General features: G+C 36.0%; 2 protein-coding genes and 1 long non-coding RNA gene across 8 annotated transcripts; 1 reads left to right on the top strand and 2 right to left on the bottom strand.

Moving 5' to 3' along the window:
* The first annotated feature begins 627 nt into the window (after positions 1-627).
* LOC143446538 (uncharacterized) lies at positions 628-3,867 on the top strand. The gene is made up of 8 exons (XM_076946206.1): positions 628-901; positions 1,181-1,664; positions 1,853-2,053; positions 2,225-2,331; positions 2,496-2,604; positions 2,709-2,810; positions 2,901-3,019; positions 3,194-3,867. Exons 1-8 carry the CDS (start codon positions 862-864, stop codon positions 3,865-3,867), a joined length of 1,836 nt encoding a protein of 611 aa, XP_076802321.1. The 5' UTR covers positions 628-861.
* On the bottom strand, positions 3,064-5,323 carry LOC143446539 (uncharacterized). Of its 6 annotated transcripts, XR_013113943.1 has the most exons (4): positions 5,147-5,246; positions 4,818-4,903; positions 4,542-4,609; positions 3,064-4,439 (listed from the first exon to the last, which is right to left on the bottom strand). It is a non-coding gene; the product is annotated as an uncharacterized LOC143446539 (long non-coding RNA). The 6 variants fall into 6 exon arrangements; XR_013113945.1 differs by having other exon boundaries at positions 3,064-4,609; positions 4,693-4,903; positions 5,147-5,323; XR_013113948.1 differs by lacking the exon at positions 5,147-5,246 and having other exon boundaries at positions 4,744-5,138.
* Positions 5,324-7,699: 2,376 nt separating this feature from the next.
* On the bottom strand, positions 7,700-12,886 carry LOC143445742 (WD repeat domain phosphoinositide-interacting protein 2-like). The gene has a single exon (XM_076945045.1). The coding sequence runs from the start codon at positions 11,075-11,077 to the stop codon at positions 9,815-9,817; it is 1,263 nt and encodes a 420-aa protein (XP_076801160.1). The 5' UTR covers positions 11,078-12,886; the 3' UTR covers positions 7,700-9,814.
* Positions 12,887-21,187: the final 8,301 nt, after the last annotated feature.

The following is a 21,187-nucleotide window of genomic DNA, read 5'->3' as shown; positions in this document are numbered from 1 at the left end:
TTTTGAAAGATCTGACATTGTTTTAAGTAAAATTTGTTTTACATACACTTACATGTAGTGTAACTAGTGTATTGAGGAAAGATATTTAATGTAATGGCATATCTAGCGTTAGACCAAAGAGATTTAAACACATGAGTAGAAACTTCTCTTTTGCGCATGACGTCATTTTTGTTTCTTTTATTCTCTTGGAGCATATTCTACTTTCGACACGGTCACGGTTCACTGCATAACAATAAACATGCGGAAGACGACAATGATTTTCAGATCCATTTGCTGACGGAAGCGATTAGTCATATTATTACGGTGCAGTTGTTGGGATCCAATGGGTGTTAAATTTAATTGAAATTAATTAATGAAATCAGGTGATAGTTTTAGGTTCAGCAATTAACTTAGTTTCAGTTCCTTGAACTGATAATGCTGCTGTTTTGTATCAAGGCATGGCTTAGCTTAGCCTACTTGAGTTGCGCGGGAAGATTTTTTCGTTTACCACATTTAAGGTGAAAACTAAAATGAATGGATGAAAAATTTAGATAGACCGAGTCATATTGTATTGTTTCATCTGCGCATAAAATTACGCTCCACGCGCAGAATAAAAACTTTACAGATTAAGACTCATTAGTACAGGTCTTATGTTGCAGGTTTTGAGTTATTGAAATAAGCTAAATAGTCTGAAATAATGGCAAACTTTTGCTGTTTACCAATGTGCAACAACAGGTCACCTGCCGTGACTCTGTTTAAGATACCTTCGAGAAAATTTGTAAAAAAGGAGAAGGAAAGCTGGGCAGAAAGGTTGGAGTGTATTGTGCTGGCTTGCAGAAGCGACGAGCACATAAAAATCTATTTGCTCGAGATGCTGTGAAAATGTGTGAAGTGCATTTTGAAAGATCTGACATTGTTTTAAGTAAATTTTGTTTTACATACACTTACATGTAGTGTAGCTAGTGTATTGAGGAAAGATATTTAATGTAATGCCATGTCTAGCGTTTGATGCAGTGTTTTCCATGAGATGGTTTGATGCAGAACTTCATTAAATTTACTAGCGAGTGAGCACAGCATAACACTGCATCTGTAACAAGCTATTAGTGCAAACCTTCACTGTGGTTTCAGATTAATATATGTACCATTACAAGTATCAAAATTGCAAATGTTCATGTACGCACTAATAAGAGTTTTTTTGCAGAGGGTTCCCGTAAAGAATTACGTGAAGGAGCAGTACCCACTTTGTGTATGCCTAAGCTGACGGTGGCACAGGTACATTCAAGAAAGCTGCCGAAGAAGCGTATCTTTGAAACAAAAGTACATTTCAAATCTGTTGCGTCCTTGAAATCTGCTCGCTTGCCGGAAGGTTGGCAGAGGTCATTTGAAAACAAAAATGTTGTTTTTTCTTTTTATGATGGTTGTGATCAACCTAAATACTCGATTGGAGTATTATATGACATGTCATTAAGGATATGCTATTATGGCTGGAAAGCACCTCGCTCAAGTTGTATTTACTCCCTGGACATAACTACTCAAACACTACACGGCACCATAAAAGATATTGAATCATTTTCAATATGTTCTGGATTGGATAATTCTGGAAGTGGCTTGCCACACATGACTACCAAATCAATGACACCATTCAGTTCTGAAAATGCACCAACGGTTAGGAAACTTGCATACAGGTAAAACTAATTTTTCATTTGTTATATAGATAACAACATATTTCAATCCCACCACTGACCATATACTTACTCATTTTTGTTAACACTGATAATGTATTGCGCTTAAAGTGTACACAGATGGCGTACAGTGTATCTTAGGCTTATTTTGTAACTTTTCTTGTTTAATGAACCAAATTTCTTGTTGTTAGAAATGCAAGTTGTGAACTTTTTCTCAAGGAAAGTGGTCAGTGCAGGAATTGTTGTAGTGTAGATGAAAAGGAGGGACGCCTCAACCAGAAAAGGCTAAATTATTACCATATGGTTAAAGATCAACCTTTAAAACGATCAGCGCAGCCAACATTTAACCTACCATCTCGAATTACCTCCACCTTTACTGCTAATGAAATTTGGTGATATTGCACTTTGTAATCCTATTGGTAATAGTCTCATTCGCAAGGTTGGCAGTGTCAGTAGTTGTGCTTTTTACACTTAACTATATGTAGTTTGTGCAATGCCAGAAGATAGAAATAAAACAGTATTATTTAAGATAGTCTTGTTGTTAAGAAGTAAATCTTTATTAGCATTAGAGAATTAGAAGCTAAGGTTTCGACTCTGTTAGCTGATGATACGGTGCAAGTGGAGGTAGATAAAATTATGTCAGATGACATGACAGCCATTGTTAAAGCAGGTATCATACCGATTACAAAGCTGGTAATCCAGAATATGTTACTTATAACTACTCTAATGAAGCTACAAATGTAATGTGATGCACCTACACAATGCATATAACTCAGTCTTTTTTGTGTCATATGTGTTTGTGAAGTTTACGTAAATATCATACATTTTTTTTAGCTCAAGATGAGGATAAAATTGATAACTTCTACTCAATCTTTTGGAAAGAGCAGCAAAAGCTAAATAGTATGAAAAGAAATGGGGAAAGATATCACCCTGAGTTAATAAAGTAGGTTTAGGTCTCCTTGAGCATGTTTTGAGTTCAGTTGACCTCAAGTTTTTGTTTATTTCGTAAAAGCATGCTAAAATCAACCCTTGCAATTTTCTTTAAAGGTTCTGTTTGAGTCTAGCTGCTAAAAGTAAAAGTGCCTATGAAGAATTACGACAAAGTGGCATTTTACGATTACCAAGCTCACGCACCCTAAATGACTATCGGTAGCGTATGGGTTCAGTTCTCTGTAATTTGGCTACTACTAGCTACCTACGAGCAATTGTTTCACTTGCTCACTTTTGTACTGTTTTCAGAAATGTTTACTGCACTGCACCTGGCATTCAAGATAATGTTTTAGAAGAACTGAAATCCAAAAGTCTCAGTCTAGCATCACATGAACGCTTTCTCGTTATATCAATCGATGAAATGAAAGGTGAAACTTTTCTTGGTATTTTTAACACTATTAATCACACTGTGTAAGATTCTTATTCATGCTTTATGACAAAACAATGACACAAGTTATTAACTGTATATGCACGAGATATAGCCTATAATGCTTCAGAAAATATTAATACTGCCATATTAATGTTGCTTATTTTGTTTACAGTGAAAGAAAATATTGTGTATAATGCAGCAACAGACCGAATAATAGGATTTGTTGATCTGGGTGTTGACAGACAATACAATAATGAAGCTCCTGCCACACATGCCCTACAATTTTATGGTAGGAGTATCCTTAGCAATTTTTCCCGGCCTATTGTCTTTTATGCCACCAAGAATACAAAGGCATTTCACTTGGTTAGCATGTTCTGGGAAGTGGTTGAATCCTTGGCCAGATGTGGTTTTACAGTCTTAGCACTTGTTGCTGATGGTGCATCCTGCAATCGAAAATTGTTCCAATTGCTCAATAATTCCAATTTGACCGTCCCCTACAAGTGTATTAATATTTATCAGCCAGAAATGCCTATTTATTTGATTAGTGACCCTCCACACTTGCTGAAGACAGCCTGTAACTGTGTGAGATCCAGCCGTCCAGGTGGAGCTAGAATGATGAAGTACAAACAACATTTCATTTTGTGGGAGCATTTTTGCCATGTTCCCTACCTATTTGAAAGTTCAGAGTTGAGAAGTTGCAAGTTGACTGATGGCCATTTTTCCCAAAAGAGTTACGCAAAAATGCGGGTTTGCTATGCTGCACAATTGCTCTCTGGAACTGTCTCCAGTTTAATGAAGAGTCGTGGTGGAGAAGAAATGAAGATGAGTGCGTGGTTTGCTGAATAAGTGGTTTGACCTCATGAACACCAGATTAAATTATTCATACAACCCAGACTTGAAACCATATACAACGATTGATGATCCTCGTCTGAAATGGCTTAATACATTCCTCTCAGAGTTAAAACAATGGAAAAGCAGTTTAACTGGGTCCGTTTCCGAACAGTCAAAGCAGTTTCTGAGCCATCAAACCTACGACGGTTTAGTTTCCACATCCATGGCCATTGCTGAATTGGTGAAATTCTTGTTGGAGAACAGCCCAGAAGGTTCATACGTCTTAACTAAGCGCTTAAACCAAGACCCATTGGAGGCATATTTCGGTCATATGAGACAAACTGGCCGTCGAAATGAAGTGCCTGATATTCACCAATATGCACAATTTGAAAATGTGATAATGTGCAAAAAGAATATCAAGTCACTTAAGGGGTCAAATGTAAATCACGTTATTGACTGGAAACATGGTGATGTTTGCGATGATCCAATGCCGAAGCGAAAAAAATAACTTGATTTCGAGTGAACGCCACCCACTGTTTCCCACCATTCCATCAGCTTTTCTTTTGTAATATTAGTGCTAGAAGATTCTGCGAGAAAAGTGTAAAATTAAGTTTGTTTGATTTTTTTAATCGGAACTGCCAATGATAGAGCTCCAAATGAAATAAGTTTCAAACACTAAACAAATATACCGTGAACAGTTTTTTGATGAGCCAGCAAAGTTTCATTACTTGTGCAATTATGCAAACATTGTCCACATCTGCAAATAAATATCTTCATTATCAGATTAAATGACATCAATATATCAGTACAACATTTCTTCAAATATTCGTTACGACTTACATTAATTTGTTGTTTTGCTTGTTTGTTTATTATAAATTGGCCAGAACGTACCCTCTGGGTGACCGCCATACAGGAAAAGCTCAACAGCAGTTGGCTAATTGAATAATAAACATATCGTATCTTACATGAAGTTTGCTGCATCGTCTTTTGGGTCACAATCTATTTCAATAATTAACTTCAAATTGACCTCCATTAGATCCCAACAACTGCACTACAATAACAAGATCTGAAATCAGACTTTCAGTAGCCTATTTTAATAGCACAACACCTTCAACATAAGGCCTATGCTAATGAGTCTTAGTTGCTAATTGCCTGGTCGAAGAGAAATGGGGAACGAAAAAATCTTCCCGTGCAACGTAAGTAGGCTAGGCTAAGCCATGCCTTGATACAAAAGAGCAGCATTAGCAGTTCAAGGAACTGAAACTAAATTAATTGCTGAACCTAAAACTCTCACCTGATTTCATTAATTAATTTCAATTAAATTTAACACCCATTGGATCCCAACAACTGCACCGTAATAATAAGACTAATCTGTTCCAGCAGCAAACAGATCTGAAAATCATTGTCGTCGTCTGCATGTTTATTGTTATGCAGTGAACCGTGACCGTGGAGAAAGTAGAATATGCTCCAAGAGAATAAAAGAAACAAACATGACGTCATGCGCAAAAGAGAAGTTTCTACTCATGTGTTTAAATCTCTTTGGCGCATGTTAGTAACAACCACACTGCGCCTCTAGTGTCGTTTGGACATGTAGTTAGCTTATCCTAAATATGTATTTGGAAAATTAACCGTAGCCTGTATAAACACTTGTAATAAGAAGGTTTCGAATAAATTTTAAAACAGCAATTGAAATTTCTTCTCAGTAGACTTGGCCTCTGTTGAGACCAGCGTGCGTATTTTGCGTTTGTTTAGCTTCACCTAGTGTCCTAGCTTAACACTAGAAGCCCTGAAATATTTCCCTACCTATAAGGACGATTACGCCTTACGGTCATTTTCGACCGGTTATCTGTAAACTGGTTATTAAACGTTTTCTCTTAATTAAATTCAAATATTGGTACGAGACAAGCCAGGTAATCATGTTTTCTAGTACTGAAATATACACAGAAAACAATCTATTAACGAAAAGAGGAAAGTTAATGAAAACTGTCTATTAATTGACTGGTCAAGGCCAATGGGAAGACGTGTGAAATTCTATGTTTCTCTGACAACCTATTTTTAACATATACGAAACTGGGTTTTATGAACTTTTTCGCAACAATTCCGTTGTCAAGTAAAGGATGTAGTTCAGTCAACTGTAAGATCCGAATTTTTAAGAATAACAGAAGTATATAATGTGTTTAATATTGGTGTGTGATATTCGGCAGTATGTTTGAATGGGATAAATAATATAACATCCATACTACGGATACATAAAAAACTGGGGAAATGAAGATGAAAAACGTCACACCAATAACATATATACCAGGGGTGGGCAAACTTGTTCAATGAAAGAGTCACTTGCAGAAAACTATAAACACCAGCGAGCCGCAAAATCAGTAATGATTGTCATTTTGGTTATTATATTATTAGTAGTCATTTTGGGATATTACTTATCACTCATATCAGCTAGAAGTACCATAAAAAACATGTCGGCGAGGCGCACTTTGACCACCTTCGCCATAGAATCTATACCTGAAATCAATGTCTGACTCTATGTCTATTGTTACGTCATAAACGAAATGCTGGCCCAAATAAAGAAAAAAATAGACAGAAACGTTCATAAACGGTGCTCTTGGTAGCCTTTACAATTTTTTTGTAATTTTACGATTCGACTTGAAGAGCCACAAAAAACATGCCGGCGAGCCGCAGTTTGCCCACCCCTGATATATACCATGACGAGAAAGTTGGTCACGTGCTCTCGTTTTCTTTCTCCACAGTAACGCTCGAGTGCATATATGGAGCTTAACATAAATCGGTCATTATTAACTTTTTACTTGGTAAACAATTTGTTGTCAAGTCTGATCTGAAAAGTTTCGGTAATGATGCAATGAAAGAAACGCTGTAAACTGTGCGATTTTTTATTACAATTGCAGGTTTGCGCTGACTGTATGCACAGCTATGTGTAAGTAGACCTACGTGAAGGTAGCCAAGACCTGGTCCAGGCAAAAAAAGTATGCAAAGTGGGTGCCTAATGCTGTAATGTCTGGATGTGAATTTTTCGTTAGGAAAGGTGCAGATTACAGTAACCGTATCAACTGTGTAGATGCGTTCCACCTTTGTAAATTGGAGTCATGAAATCTTCCTTTTGCCTCCAATTTCATTCCACCAGAATCTTATTTGTTCCACTGTTATAGCAAACGCTTTTTCGGTGTCTATAACAGAAACGTTACCGAGACGTAAAATGAAGTCACACTGACTTCAGTTATTAATAAATCCGTTCAGTGATCGATGTAAAAGCCGCTGTCACTGTCACATTCCAAGCCATTTTTCTCGGTGTTTTGTCGCCTTAAAAGTTATAACATAATTGCAGTTTAGACTTAATCTAAAGTTATATTTTGATTTTAAGTCTAACTTGAATTTTACTACAACTCACGGGTCACAGAAGCGATATCCATCAGGAACATAACCGTAAGCTCGTAGCTAAACATTTCAACTCAACGGGGCATAATATAACGACTTATGCACCACCGTATTACGAACATTAATTTCTAATAACGGCCTTCATCGCAGAATTGAGGAACAGCACACTATTCACTTTTTTGCATTAATGACGGCCTTAACAGAGATGCCAATTTTTTTGATTGAGAATTTAGAAATAAATATAGCTTTATTTCGGCTTTTCTTTCACGGTGAGTATATAAATTTTGACAAGTTTATGATTGACCATGATATTGTACTTAACAATAAACTATCCACGAAATATGTCAAACTTAAATCTGCAAATCCACATGACTGGAACGAAACGACCACATCAAAAAATCATTAGAATCTCTAAAACAATGCGTTATAGTCACAAGGTGAAACAGCAAAACGTAGCTAAGAGTTTATTCTTCAGTGAAAAGCTACAACTGTTAATGTTATACAAAAAAATATGGGAAAAAACACTGGGAATTCACATACTCAATACAAATGGAAAGAAGTAAACCGCGACCATTACAACTCAACAATTGAAACAAAATTACATTGATTTCAAATTAAACAAATAAGTGTTTAGAGACGAATTGTTTATGTTTGCAAAACAGCTGGTACATAACCTTTTTCTTGAGCGAACATGTCACGCAACGTAACATGTTGCATGCAATTTCAGTGTAACTTGATTTTTGCCTTAAATCAAAAATAAATTGAATAATTCCCTTTTAAGTATTCATCAAATAGAATGGTTGTTATTGCGATAACATTCACTGCATACAACTACAGTACAGTAAACTTATATTTAGAAGGAAGAAATAATACAGCTACAAGAACAGTTTAAGACAAAAGCAAGAAATTCTGGCAAAATATGTCATCACTCATATACCACATTTTCAACTTCTGAATTACTTCCATGCAAGGTTATCTGTTTGCAGCATGATACTACAAGCTTATCTCCTGCAACCACCGTTGATATTTGTTATAAATGATACACTTAAAGGGTAAGCATTCATAGAAAGTACCATGACATCATAATGAGCAAACTTTGCAGCACCTTGGAAGAACACTTTGATACTTTCAATTGCGATGCTTTCCATTGTTGCAATGTAGAAGAAGGTAACAAGCTGTGCTATTGTGTTGTCATTAGCATCATACATTACCACGATAAAAATCGGAGCTTCATCAAAATATGCATCCCATTCATATAATCACGCAATGAAGTACAAAATTAATCGGATAAATCACTCGGGTAGCATCACAGACAATACAAAGTGTTGCTAAACATAAAATTTTACAACAAAGTTTGTAAAACAGTGTAACAGAACCACAATGTAAATCTGAAAATTTAAAAACTGGGTAGCAAGAAAATATGATAAAATCTTTATAATGACACCAGCCTCTACATGCAGAGTGACTTTAAACCCTGATCCATTTATATACTGCCTTATATATTTGTGCACCATCTCTTATTCTCCTTGGATAATGTTATGCAGCATAATCTTCTACCAGACGTTTTCCTCAACAAAACGACTATATCATTTTAAAGGCTGGTAACAAACACCTTCAACTTACCATTAGAATTACAAAAAGTGATGGGACAATTTCACATTTTTCCTACTTCCAATACCAACAAACATTTGTTTACCAAAGAGAGGTTATTAATAGCATGAATGAGTATTTTGGTCTTAAAGGCATAAGAACTATTTAAGTTTATAATTGAGCTCAATTGACAACCTTTGTATTTATAGGAAGAATCACAAGTCTTGTAACAAAATTTTTAAATTCAATTTAAAAAAATGTTGACTGCTTTTTTATTCTGATCAATCATTCCATTTCCAATTATCATCTAGCTTAACCACATTGTCCATTATGTATGCTTGTAGAGCAAGGGTATGATGGGCCACCTTCAAAATAATGCAGTTATGGCATATTAGTAAGCAGAGACTGATACGACACCCTTCTTACAAGAAAAATGCTATCCAGTGATGTTTAAGGTGTCTTGTACTTATCATTTTGGGTTTGGAATATATATTTTAAAACATGGACCACTTCAGCTTGAATAAAAGCACAAGTTGAAGTAAGACTTGACACACATTAATGTACAATGAGTACAGCTTTACAACCACATGCAACAACAATTTCACAATGTAACAAACCTGAATGAGGTCAGGCATTTACTTAACCATAAATATTACAAATGCATTTACAAAAGAAAAAGACTGATCAATATTTTATCAAAAGTTATATTGCACTGCAACAAAAATTTATGTTGAGAAATTACAAACATTTCCTTCTTTGGATAATTTCCATATTTCGAAAAGTGAGACATCTTTTTGTTTATCTTTACCCCTTTTGAGTGTAATCACAGTTTCTTCAACAATTTAAAAATAATCATCTGATTACCTGAAATTCTAAAACGAGTAACTGTAGTGGTGATGCAGTGGCAAACTAAAATTAATCCACCATAAATAAAAAAAAAATACTTTAACATTTATGCAAACCATGGTGCAATCTAGCTGTTTGTTTTATCATCCAATGAAAGAATGTTAGCCTCAATTGCCAATGACTCCATTTTATCTACGTCTTCATCCACAGAAGATGAATGAAAAAGAGGAGAATCACCGTCTTGATGTGAGGTGGTGGGCACTTCTTCAGGTGTAGTAGGGTCAGGATAGGTGTTTCTGAGTAAGCTGTGTTGTCGAAGTAAGGTGCATTCACCACCATCGGCAGGATCCAGGTTATAAATATAGAGGTAACCATCTTCATCAGCAACCAAGATTCTTGGTACCTTCTGAAGTACTGCGATTGCACACACATTTCTCATCCTTGTAAATGGAAGTTTAACAGTAGCAAAGTCTCTACCCTGGTTTAACACTTCTGACACCTGAACAGGTAAATAATTGGCTGAGTTGCTTAAGACTTTATTGAAGTATCCCATCCATGTTCCAGTCTCCTCTGAGCCAACTTGCTTTTCAGTATTGCTTTGCTCAAGCTTGAAAATGTGCACAGTTTCGGTATTGCTTGAAGCACACAAAAACATAGAATCAGGACTAAATCCTAGCGATCCAATAGATACACATCGTTTCACACCTCGGCGAAATTCAAATAGTTTCTGACCATCTGGTACCGAAAAAACACGGATAACTGTGCCCTTGCTTGATGCAGTTGCAATTTTCTTTGCAGTATGATTAAAGGCCATGGCAGCTAGAGGACTGTTGTGTGCATGAATTGTGCTTACAGTCCGCAAGGTTGTCACATCAAATACTTGAACTTCACCGACAATGCTGCTTCCTGGATAGGCCAAATATGAATTTTCATTGCTAATGCTAAGACAACAAAGACCTTTTGTATTTTTAGGAGTGTCCCGGATTGTATGTAGGACTTTCATATCACGAATATTATGAATGTACAGACTTTCTTCCAAAACCACTACCAAGCGAATCCGGTTTAACTTGACCGACAGAATAGAATTTGAGTAGCTATAATTGCATATTTCTGTTCCTTTTTTGAAGTGGCAAACCTTCAATTTTCTTGGGGAGGTGATGCTAACTAAAGCTACCAAGCTACTGGAAAATAGTCTATCTACCAAGCAAACTTCAGTGGTTTCTCCCTGATTATCAAATATTAGTTCCAAATTGTCCACCGATGTGAGGGCATAAAGCTGGAATCCACTAGCTGACCCAACTGCAAGTGAGGTGCAGTCCTGGTTGAAGTTGGCAAACAAAATACCATTTCGGGAGTTACTGGTGCCGTGACTGGCTAAGTTAAAATTCATGGTTGATGTTTGAAATTATCATTGAACACTTCACTATATAGCAATAAATTTGCTAACTGCTATACTTAAGCAAACTAATTCTTTTATTTCAAGCCTGGGTCTTATGATATCTAAAAATTGGTGAACTTGCAGTAATTACAATTTACAATGTATAGTTTGAAATTACTGACGAGATAACGTATAACAGGTTAATTGTAAATGCACATTTCAATTTATGTTCCATTGAAACCCACACCAACAACACAAGCTTGCTTTGTTTATTACAAATACCGTATATACTCGAGTCTAGGTCGACCTCATGTATAGTTTGGCCTATAACTTTTCGCTTAAAGTAGGAGATATTTTTATAGTCTCGTGTATAAGCCGACTAGCTTATTCCCTAGCTTGCCAGTACTTACGTAGCAATTGCATAACTGTTAACTTCAAAAGCACTTCTTTAAGACAAGCCTACAAATAACTTTGGTGACGCAATTCATATTCGTCTCATGCAAGTGGTAGTCGTGTGAGTTGTTGTGAAGTTATTTATACGAAATCGCCATAAATTCACGCCAAAGTTTAAGCTAACCGTTGTTGAATTTGCCGAAAAACTAACAATTCTGCCACTTCCCAGGAGTTTAACACGTCAGAAAAAACAGCGATAATAGTGAAGAAGAGTTTGATGGATTTTAAAACTGACAAATTATCGCAATGCATCTTCTGGCTTTACTTCGTATTGTTGGTTGCGTTTACTATTTGGCGTTTTTGTGATAAAACTTTTTTTCTCTATCGGAGACCTTTCCATACTTTGTATGTGTCAGTCACAGTTCTGTCAGCTGGACTTGGAAGCTTTACTCTGGCTTGTTCTATGTATAGGTCGACCCCTGCTTTTTGAGGGGAAATCCAGTTGCGAAAATCTCGACCTATATTCGAGTATATACCGTAGGTGTGTGCATAAATATTGGTGCTTGTATACTGTGAATGTTGGCCAAATTGCAATAAATTAAATTTGTACTGCAGTAGGAAAACAAGTTACTTCGTGGAATTAAGCACCACAACCTGTTGAACAATAAATGTAAATGAAATATTTAGCGATTATCATAAATATATAGTTAATTTGTAGAATTCGTGCCAAAATGAAATTTTATTAAAACATTTGCAGTGTGCATTCACCACTTTGTTCACGTTCACCACTTTGCAGGTAGGACAGCATGTTTATTTATTAAAAACATAGTGGTAAATTGTTTTTTTACAGTAGGTATTTCAAATCAGTTGAAGATTTTTAGATAAGGAGGTACACAAAAGCTCTTTAGAGATATCTCTCCACGTCAAGTCATGCGTGTACTTCGACACATGTTTATTGATCAAGAAGATAATATTAAGCTAGCCGCAGTCGTGGATAAGGAACAGCTCATCAATATACATATACTGTAGTGTAATGCTTTTCATTACACTATATATATACTTTATAATATTACTACTAAATACTGATGCCTCAAGTTCTTTGGTTTCTTCATTATAAATAGGCAGTTAAACAATCAGTTTTGCATTGTTTGGCTTTACTGCACGCCAAAGTTTGCATCTTTGGACACACTGCCGCACTTTACAATCAGGCCTAGATGTCATATCGAACAAGTCCAGTGCATAGGATTTAAACCACTGTAAACTAAACTTAGGTAAAGTATTTTTAATAGTTTTTTTGTCATGTTAAGGAATTCATATGCTACTCACATGAGCACAATCTTTACAATTTGATCCCCAGAATGCTTGTAATTTATAAGTAAAAAAATGAAAGCATGTTGACAATTTACATAAATAAATACTGGTAGTCTTAAGGCCGAAAGCAATCAAAGAAATCATGCCACCCAAAAATATAGTAGGTTCTGAAACACGGCTATAGTGGAAGTATAGCACCTGCACATACAAGAATTATTAACATGCACACCGAATATTTTAGCTCATCATGCCGATTTATAACAAAAAAATAAAAAAGGTCTGGGTGCTTGCACACTTTCCAGTCAACCCGGAAAGGGTCTATTGTCGTTTACCCATACTGCAAAGTTTGGCACATAGGCACACTTAATACTGCTTTTCATGAGATTCAATGCCGCACTTAAGGTGCCATATTTTGCACTTGATGACTTGGACAGAACTTATGTGCAACCAATTTTCAATTGATTTAAAGATTAAGTTAGTCAAACTTTGTACATTACTGTGTAATTGCCCATGTAAGTTGGCACCTCCATTGTGTCTGTGCATTTTGTGCACCGCACTTACCGTTTTTCAGTTTTTGGTTGTTTGGCACACCCAAGATCTTGCTGAAAATGACCATACTTTGCAGACCGGCCGTTAACGGTTTACCATACCAAAGTAAGAAAATACAAAAAGCGTAACCGGCTAGGCCTTACTGACTGACTGAAGCCAATTTTTCTAAACTCTGTAACTGGCATTCAGGGAAATAATTGATAGGGGGGTATATTCTTTACTTTTACAAACGCACATCAGCATCGTGTATTGAGGAATTATTACGTCATAATTCCTTTTTATTACCTGAACTGTTTCTGATTCTAATTCAGGCCTTTAAGTCGGAGTGCAAGGTATAAATCTTATCATTGGCAAGCTCGGAACACCAGCGGGAATTTGACTACTCAACTCCCCCAAACACCGAGTCTGGGTATACAAGTGTACAACCAGATAACGTCACAATCTGAGTAGCTAGGGTCTAGTATATAGTCTAGTGCTCCGATAGTTGTGCACTTGTGTACTAGACCCTATGAACGCCCAGTGAAATTGAAATACTTTCCAATCAGTCGGATGTCCAGAAACAAAGAAATGTTTACAAGAAAAAATGGGAATTGTTTTCTAACTTGTAGCTACATAGAAATCTAAACCAAGGTTGAAATATTTCTGTGGTCAATTTTGAATAAGTTTTAAATTACAAGCGTTATTCATATAAATAACCTTGGATGAGCATTTCGAACAGCAGACAGTATAGAAGCAAATTTCCACTACGTCAGCAATTTGTACGTAGGTATATAGGTGAAATATATATCTGTTTCAAATCGTGCAAACCGACTCTGGTTTACCTCACTTTTTGCATTTAGCTTATTCAGATAAACGTTCGAGGGTGTAAGACGGAAGACATTTTTCAATTTGAAATAAAAATTTTGCAAATTATTAATATTAGTACTTTTAATATGGATGTTCAAAATTCATACAAAATTGGAACGTCAAAGAGATGATTTTAATCAACGTCCTCCCAGAAAACTGTTTTTGATTTAGCACATATTCCCTAGTCTATTCACTATAGCATGTGCCATAAGCTGGTTAGTGTATACCACAATTATCTTATTGTATTGTGGCGGTCGTGATAGTAATCGCAATAATTTATATAATTGGCATTCTAAATAAGCATTCTGTGTTTCTCCAGTTAGATTCAATTCAATTGAGTGTTTGAAGTGTATTTTTCGTAGTTAAATCAATAAGCAAACAATGAATTCCAAAACCGACGCTATGACATAGTTACAAATGTTTCAAGTAGAATTGTATTGTATCGTGTGTAACGTAGATGGTACTTGTGATGAAAAATATATGACGTAGGATAATACATGTGACGTGTTATACGTGCCATGGTAAACGTAGCATGGCTGTCGCCCATTGGTTGGATACAGCGGTATAAAAACTAAGGTTTGGTTAAAATCGCTCTTCTTCTTCTTAACTTTTCTCAGAGTATCAGTTTTACCTTCTGGACTGTTCATTACTGAATTGAAGTTATAGCTTTATTTGAATGTGAAAGGATGATGAAAATGTTTCTGATGTGATATAACAATATTTCGGACAATATAACAATTAGACTTTATGAATCTGGTGCTGATTTAAAGAAACAATATAGAGAAAGCAGGCGCAACGGAGTGAAAGACACAACATTCTAGGAGTTTTAAAAGAAAGACTAATAGCTTTGACTTTAGGCCAACCTAAAAACAATCCACATTGCCATCCCCACAGTACTGCAATCTGACTTTTAAGAACAAGAAAAATGTTGCGAATTCTGTCTAGAAATTTCCTAAACTTTGGTTTAATAGATTATATAATATTAAACACTAAGAATCTGACAAATTTCACTTTTAATGTTCTTCATTATTACTTCGGACAAACACGAGAAATTACAACAATATTACTGTTCATATTTTCACAAATTTTTTTCTAAATTATTTAATTTATGTCTAGGTTAATCTGGTTCTTAATGTACTACATATCATTTCACAATCATTAATTGTTATCATCATCATTTTCATCAGTCCTGATCCTGATCTTTGTTTACCTGATCACTGTGTATTATTGGAGGAAATGCTTCACACTTGCGAAAAACTGCTTTGGAAATCACATTCACTGCGACAACAACAACTCCATTTTTCGTTACCACCAATGTTCAGAGCTCGGCAAACTCGCTCTTTTTCGTCTTAATCTGCAAAGACGTGTCTCTTCTCAAACGCCACGCGTTCAATTCTCGAAACTTCTTTCTTGTTCTCACTACTTTCAAGAAAAAGAACAATTTCTTATATTGCCAGCCCACAAAGCTTATCGGCACACTCTACAAAGCAGTTGGGAAGGTCTTCCTTACTAAGATACTCACTACATGTCTTAACAAGCCTTACTACGACTGATGAAACTATGATCAATAACTCCTACGTCGCAGACACATTCGCGCACGCCGCGAAACCGACGTTACTCCTTGCAATGTCACAGATTAAGAATCCTTTCCTCTCAGCCCTTATATTCATCCTCCTTGCCATGACGTGGGCTCTCTTTCACACCATCGGGTTTATCCGATCATCTCCGCACCATTTGCAGTATGCCAGATCCCTTGTATCCCGTATGTGCGCTTGGCGACACCAACTTCAAGCACCAGTTGCGCATCCACAGCAAACTCAACCGTCACCTTTGCTTCGACGTTCTCGTGATCAACCGTCTTCTTCTGGACCTTCCGATGAAGCGCCACCCGCTTGATCTTCTCATGACGATTTCGCCGACACCCACACAATTTAAGTTTCATTATGTGTATCACTTTGTTTTTAAGTACCGTTAATATCTTGTGCATGTACCATCTTGCCGTTTTCCTTTGTACTTCGTCGCCTTGTTCGTTTTTAGTAAACCTCTTTTTTCTGTTTTGCTTATATAGGCCTACGTAGGTGCATGCTTAATACCTTTCCCTTTATTGCATAGCTTTTTTTTTGCTTATATCGTTTTTTAATCTTCCTGCTTATCAGACCAGGTCAACAAGGCTCTAGTTATTTCATGCCCCAACCCATTGATCGGGCTGGTTGGCAACGAACGGTGATTCGTCCGGTACAAAAACAATTTCAGCCGTTTGGAAAAAAACATTTTGGTGCCGGTCCTTGCATTTCCCGCGCCACCAACCACTGCGGCTGAAGATCTTCTATTTTGGTTCCAGTGACTGGAGGAAACATTCCAGCTGGTTCCACAATTTCCTTTACCAGGAAAAATCTATACCATGATAACAGCCACATCTGCTATCCATTTGGCTCACATGCAGCAGTTTTTTGACTTACTGGTGTGCCACAAATCTGCAATACGAACAGTTCCAACAGTATTTGCAAAACATGTTGCTCTCGGAATTACCCTCCAACATGTAGTTATTTTATCATCTGTAAATTTTCATTCATTTGTCCATAACTTCATTACATGACTGTTGTTTGTGCATACTCACCTCTGTTATTATCAGTATGTTATATTTTAGTTGTTAACTTTTTTCTTTCTGTAGCGGGGGAGGAATGTAGCGGCTTGGGTGGCATTTTTAATACAATTACATCATTTGTTGGAAAGGTGTTTTCCAGCTATTGATTGAAGTTGATGAACTTGTTTTTTGATAACACTTCAACTGTCGTTTGATATTTGGAAACCTACTCTAAATAACTTCGTGTGAACACTCCTTTTAGTACGTTCCCAGGTTGTTTCCAGCACCTGTGCTGATAAGAAATCTTTATTGCAAATGCCCGCTTCTTAACTTTATACTGATTGTATTTATCTACACGTCAGCTTCAACTGCATGTAATTCCCATTGTTTTCCTCGCTGCACATGTTTTGAAATGCTCAGTTTTTCTTGTCGAATATTTTTAATCTCATCGCTTCACGTTTTATAAGCTCGCACTTCTACCGGCGACCAGACGGATAGACACAGAGAGTCAGATGAGCTTACTACGTCAGTCATAGTGTTTGCAACTCAATAAACATCTTATTAGAAGTGGTATTACTATGTTCTTGATTATGCGTAATGTTCAGAAAGTGTACAGTATCTACAATAAAAACCTTTTCTTGTAAACTATATTTGTTGTAATATTAAAAGCTTTCGGCTGACAAGAGGTTAGGGTATTCTAACCGCACGCAAAAATAGAGTCAGATAATTAATTCAACAGATGTTATTTCAGTATTTTCTGCGTGCTCACAAATACTTCTCACTGTTAGTGTTTATTTAAAGAAAGGAGGATGTTGATAGGTATGAAGTACTTATGAAGATTTCTATGTTGGCCATGCTACTGCCATGTGATTTCTATGTTGTGCATTGTGATTCGTTTGTGGAGTATTCATGTTCGTGGCTGTCTAAAATACAAGAGATTCTGCCAAACGTCTTATCGGCTTAGATCAATACATAATATCACGAGAGTAGCGATACTAACAAGTGTTTCCGACGAAAATCTGCAATACCAACATTTCAAACAGCATTTGCAACACATGTTGCTGTCGGTGTTACCCTCCAGCATGTAGTTGTATTATCATCTGTAAGTTTTTCATTCATTTGTCCATAACGTTATTAAATGACTGTTGTTTGTGCATGCTCACGTTTGTTATCATCAGTATGCTACATTTAATTTGTTAACATTTTCCTTCCGTAGCGGGGGAGGAATGCAACGGCCTGGGTGGTATTTTTAATACCATTATTTCATTTCTTGAGTTTTCAAAAACTTATGAATTTCGACATTCTACCAGTAGTCCTCACTATCCCCAGAACAATGGTTTTGAGCTGTATAAAGCATTACGAGCAGTCTGCAAACATGAAGACATTTCCTGGCAGTGTAGTACACAGAAAACATAAACCTACAGTTATGTGGTATCTTAAAAATTTCAAGTGTATTGTATAATGTGCTTGAAATGTATTGTAATACATCAAAGTCCCACAAACATTTAGCAAGTGGCTTGTATAAGAACAAAGCAGTATTGGTTTATTTGATTTGCATAGATTTGAACAAACATATAGGGTAGAAAGAGTAAGTTTGTCACCATGCAAAATTTCAAAAAATTCCTGTTCAGAGTAGATCGATTAGCAACAATGACACGACCATTCACTGAAACAGTAACAATGACTAAAACATTGTTTAGCTGGCATATGCAAATCCCTTCCCAAAACATTGAGGCTATAATTGGTGAGGAGGTGGTATTAGCTGTTGGCCACCCTGAAATAGGAATCAAAATTTCCTTTTTAAGCCATCGAACATAAAACACTGAATAAAATTAATTCATAGCATAATGAGCTAAACAAATGTAAAACAAAGCAATATGCTATAGTCATATCTTTGTTTTTACCTTATATCTATTATTCTATTCTTACTCCTATTCTTTATCGTTCCATTGTATATTGTTAGACTATTTGTAATTGACGAAATACTACAATAAACTGATGTTGACAAAGCTGATGTTTGTGAAATAACTATCACAAAGCTTTCAAAATTAGTTTTCCTATCAAGAGATGACAACAAAGAAGTTATATCCTGGTATAATAATAGCTCTAGACATGAAGCATAAAGATAAGTTGCTTATAAAAAATTCATGATAAAACCAACCATTACAAATGAAATTACTTAACAAAATGGAATTAATGAAAAAGAAACAATACTATAGTAAAACATTCATTACAAAATTCAGAAAGTAAGCCACACTGCATATATGAGAAGCGTGCTGCAATTTCAGAAAAAATTTCTCCGCTTTATCCAAAGAATCATGATTCAGTGGAAGTGGTACTACAGGACGACTGGAAGGGAACTTGCGTTGTTTCTTTACGTTTATTTTATTTTTGTGAAAATATAAAGTGCACCACGATTAATAACTTGAATAACCTGAAATGGTACTAAAATAGTGACAAAAGCTAATCAACAGCGACAGAATCTTCCCGTTTACCTTTGCTATACTGGCACATTTCTGAGGTAGAATATTAACTGGAAGACTTTTCAAGAAGAAGAGATTATTAATTGGTAGAATTTCAAACTTTTTCGTGTGGATTGGACAATTATGTCGTCAGGATTAAAGTGAATCTCGCTTATGCTGGCCCTTGAAAGGAGTAGACAATATTCATTTGGTCAAACCATAGTCTACGATAAAATGGACTGAACACCACCATGAAGGATTAAGATCTCTTAAGCTAGAATTGTTTATTATGATTCTATTGTTTATTTTTCACCACTAATTGTTTACTTTTCGCCATTCATGTTAACGCCATTAACTGCAACGTCCACTGAGTGGAAGTTACCATGGTAATCGTTGTATTTATAGCGCACTAAAACACATTCTCACGAATAATTAGCAAACAAAAAAGTAGCCTTGTGTATCCTTATAGCCAATGTTCCCTCTAAGCTGCGCGCGTGCGCACTGCTGAAACGGTCTCCGCGCACAGAAAATCTGTGCTGCGCACAAGAAAACAATCCAACCTGCATTGAAAATAAACGCATAATAATGGCCACAGTGCGCACGTCTGATGGTGCTCACAGTGGTCCAAGGTACCGCTCAGGGAGTTGTGTGTTTGCTCAGACTCGTGAAAAATTAGAGGGAACATTGCTTGTAGCCTGGGCCTATATTGAAACAAAAGATATGCCTGTGGTTTGTGATATTTTCTTGTTTGATTTATTTTGTAATAAGGCTAGAGTTGATCAGAAGATGCTCAAATGTAAATGTAGTTTACAGTTGTGGTTCTAAAATTGTAATACGCCTTGTAGTTGTAAACTTTTAATAAATAGTTGTGTAACAAACATGAAAATGAGTGCTTTTAAAAATATTATTTGAGAAAAGATTCTCAGAAAAAAATAAAGAATAGTTATCAGCAAGTCGATCAGTGGTTTACCATCCAGGCATCCAAAATAGAGATTAATGTTTATTTCAGCAAAAAAAGTTAAAATATCATCACAAAGATGCCATCGTCAATCTGTCTCATGTCTGCATGGTTTCTAACCAATTAACCTTATGTGGTCAAAGTACATAGGGCTGTGTAGTTAGACACATCAATGCATAACAAATCAACCAGAGAAATGCTTTATATGAAAAACTCGCCACAAACTGGTTCGGTGCAAAGACGTGTGGACGTGGTGGCTTCACAAAACTGGGTTTCTGCATCTAAAGTTTACACAAAACTACTATGTTTTGCTTAAGCTTAACTTCAACAATATGCTGTGTAAACCCAACCTAAAGACACTCAAATTAAAGTGAAACAACATTTGTGCTACAATCCATCCAACCGTGACAAGTCTTCACAAGTGACCTATTTCCAAGGGCTAAATAAAATTTATTTAGATGCTTTGTTGTTAGTAAAAATAGTTAAAAAAACAAATATTTAAATAAAAACTGTATACCAAGTTTTTTTTCATTTTATGCATTGGTTATTAAGTTATTGGCAAATTTTTGATGATAACTTTATACGTTTCCAATCCTTACTTAGCAATCTTTGGCTAAACTATGGAAAAAATGGGAAAAGATCGCGTGACCATGAAATTTTCCACTCTTGTCTTTTATACTCATTTGTTTTTACATGTTGAGGTTATATTTTACACCACATGTGTTATAATTAGCATAAAGTTTGCATTTTTAACGACACTTATCCATAATAATTGCTCAACTAATTTATCTTCATGAATTCTTTTTCTTTGTTAAAGCTTTATTTTCCTATTTAATTTCGGAGTCGGTCAGTTACTCCTCATGGGCCACCAATCACCTTGCAGTCATTACTCGAAATAATGCACAGTAATAAACGACAAACGTAAGTACAAAGATGTCGCTGTCAGCAGATTGTTCTCGCACATTTCTCGAACGAGCAGTCCAGGATAAGCTGGTTTCAGTATGACACGCATTTAGGTG

Source organism: Clavelina lepadiformis, chromosome 2 (genome assembly GCF_947623445.1).
Source record: "Clavelina lepadiformis chromosome 2, kaClaLepa1.1, whole genome shotgun sequence".
Classification (NCBI taxonomy): Eukaryota; Metazoa; Chordata; class Ascidiacea; order Aplousobranchia; family Clavelinidae; genus Clavelina; species Clavelina lepadiformis.
Note: the sequence above shows the minus strand (reverse complement) of the source record. Positions and strands in the feature narration are given on the sequence as shown.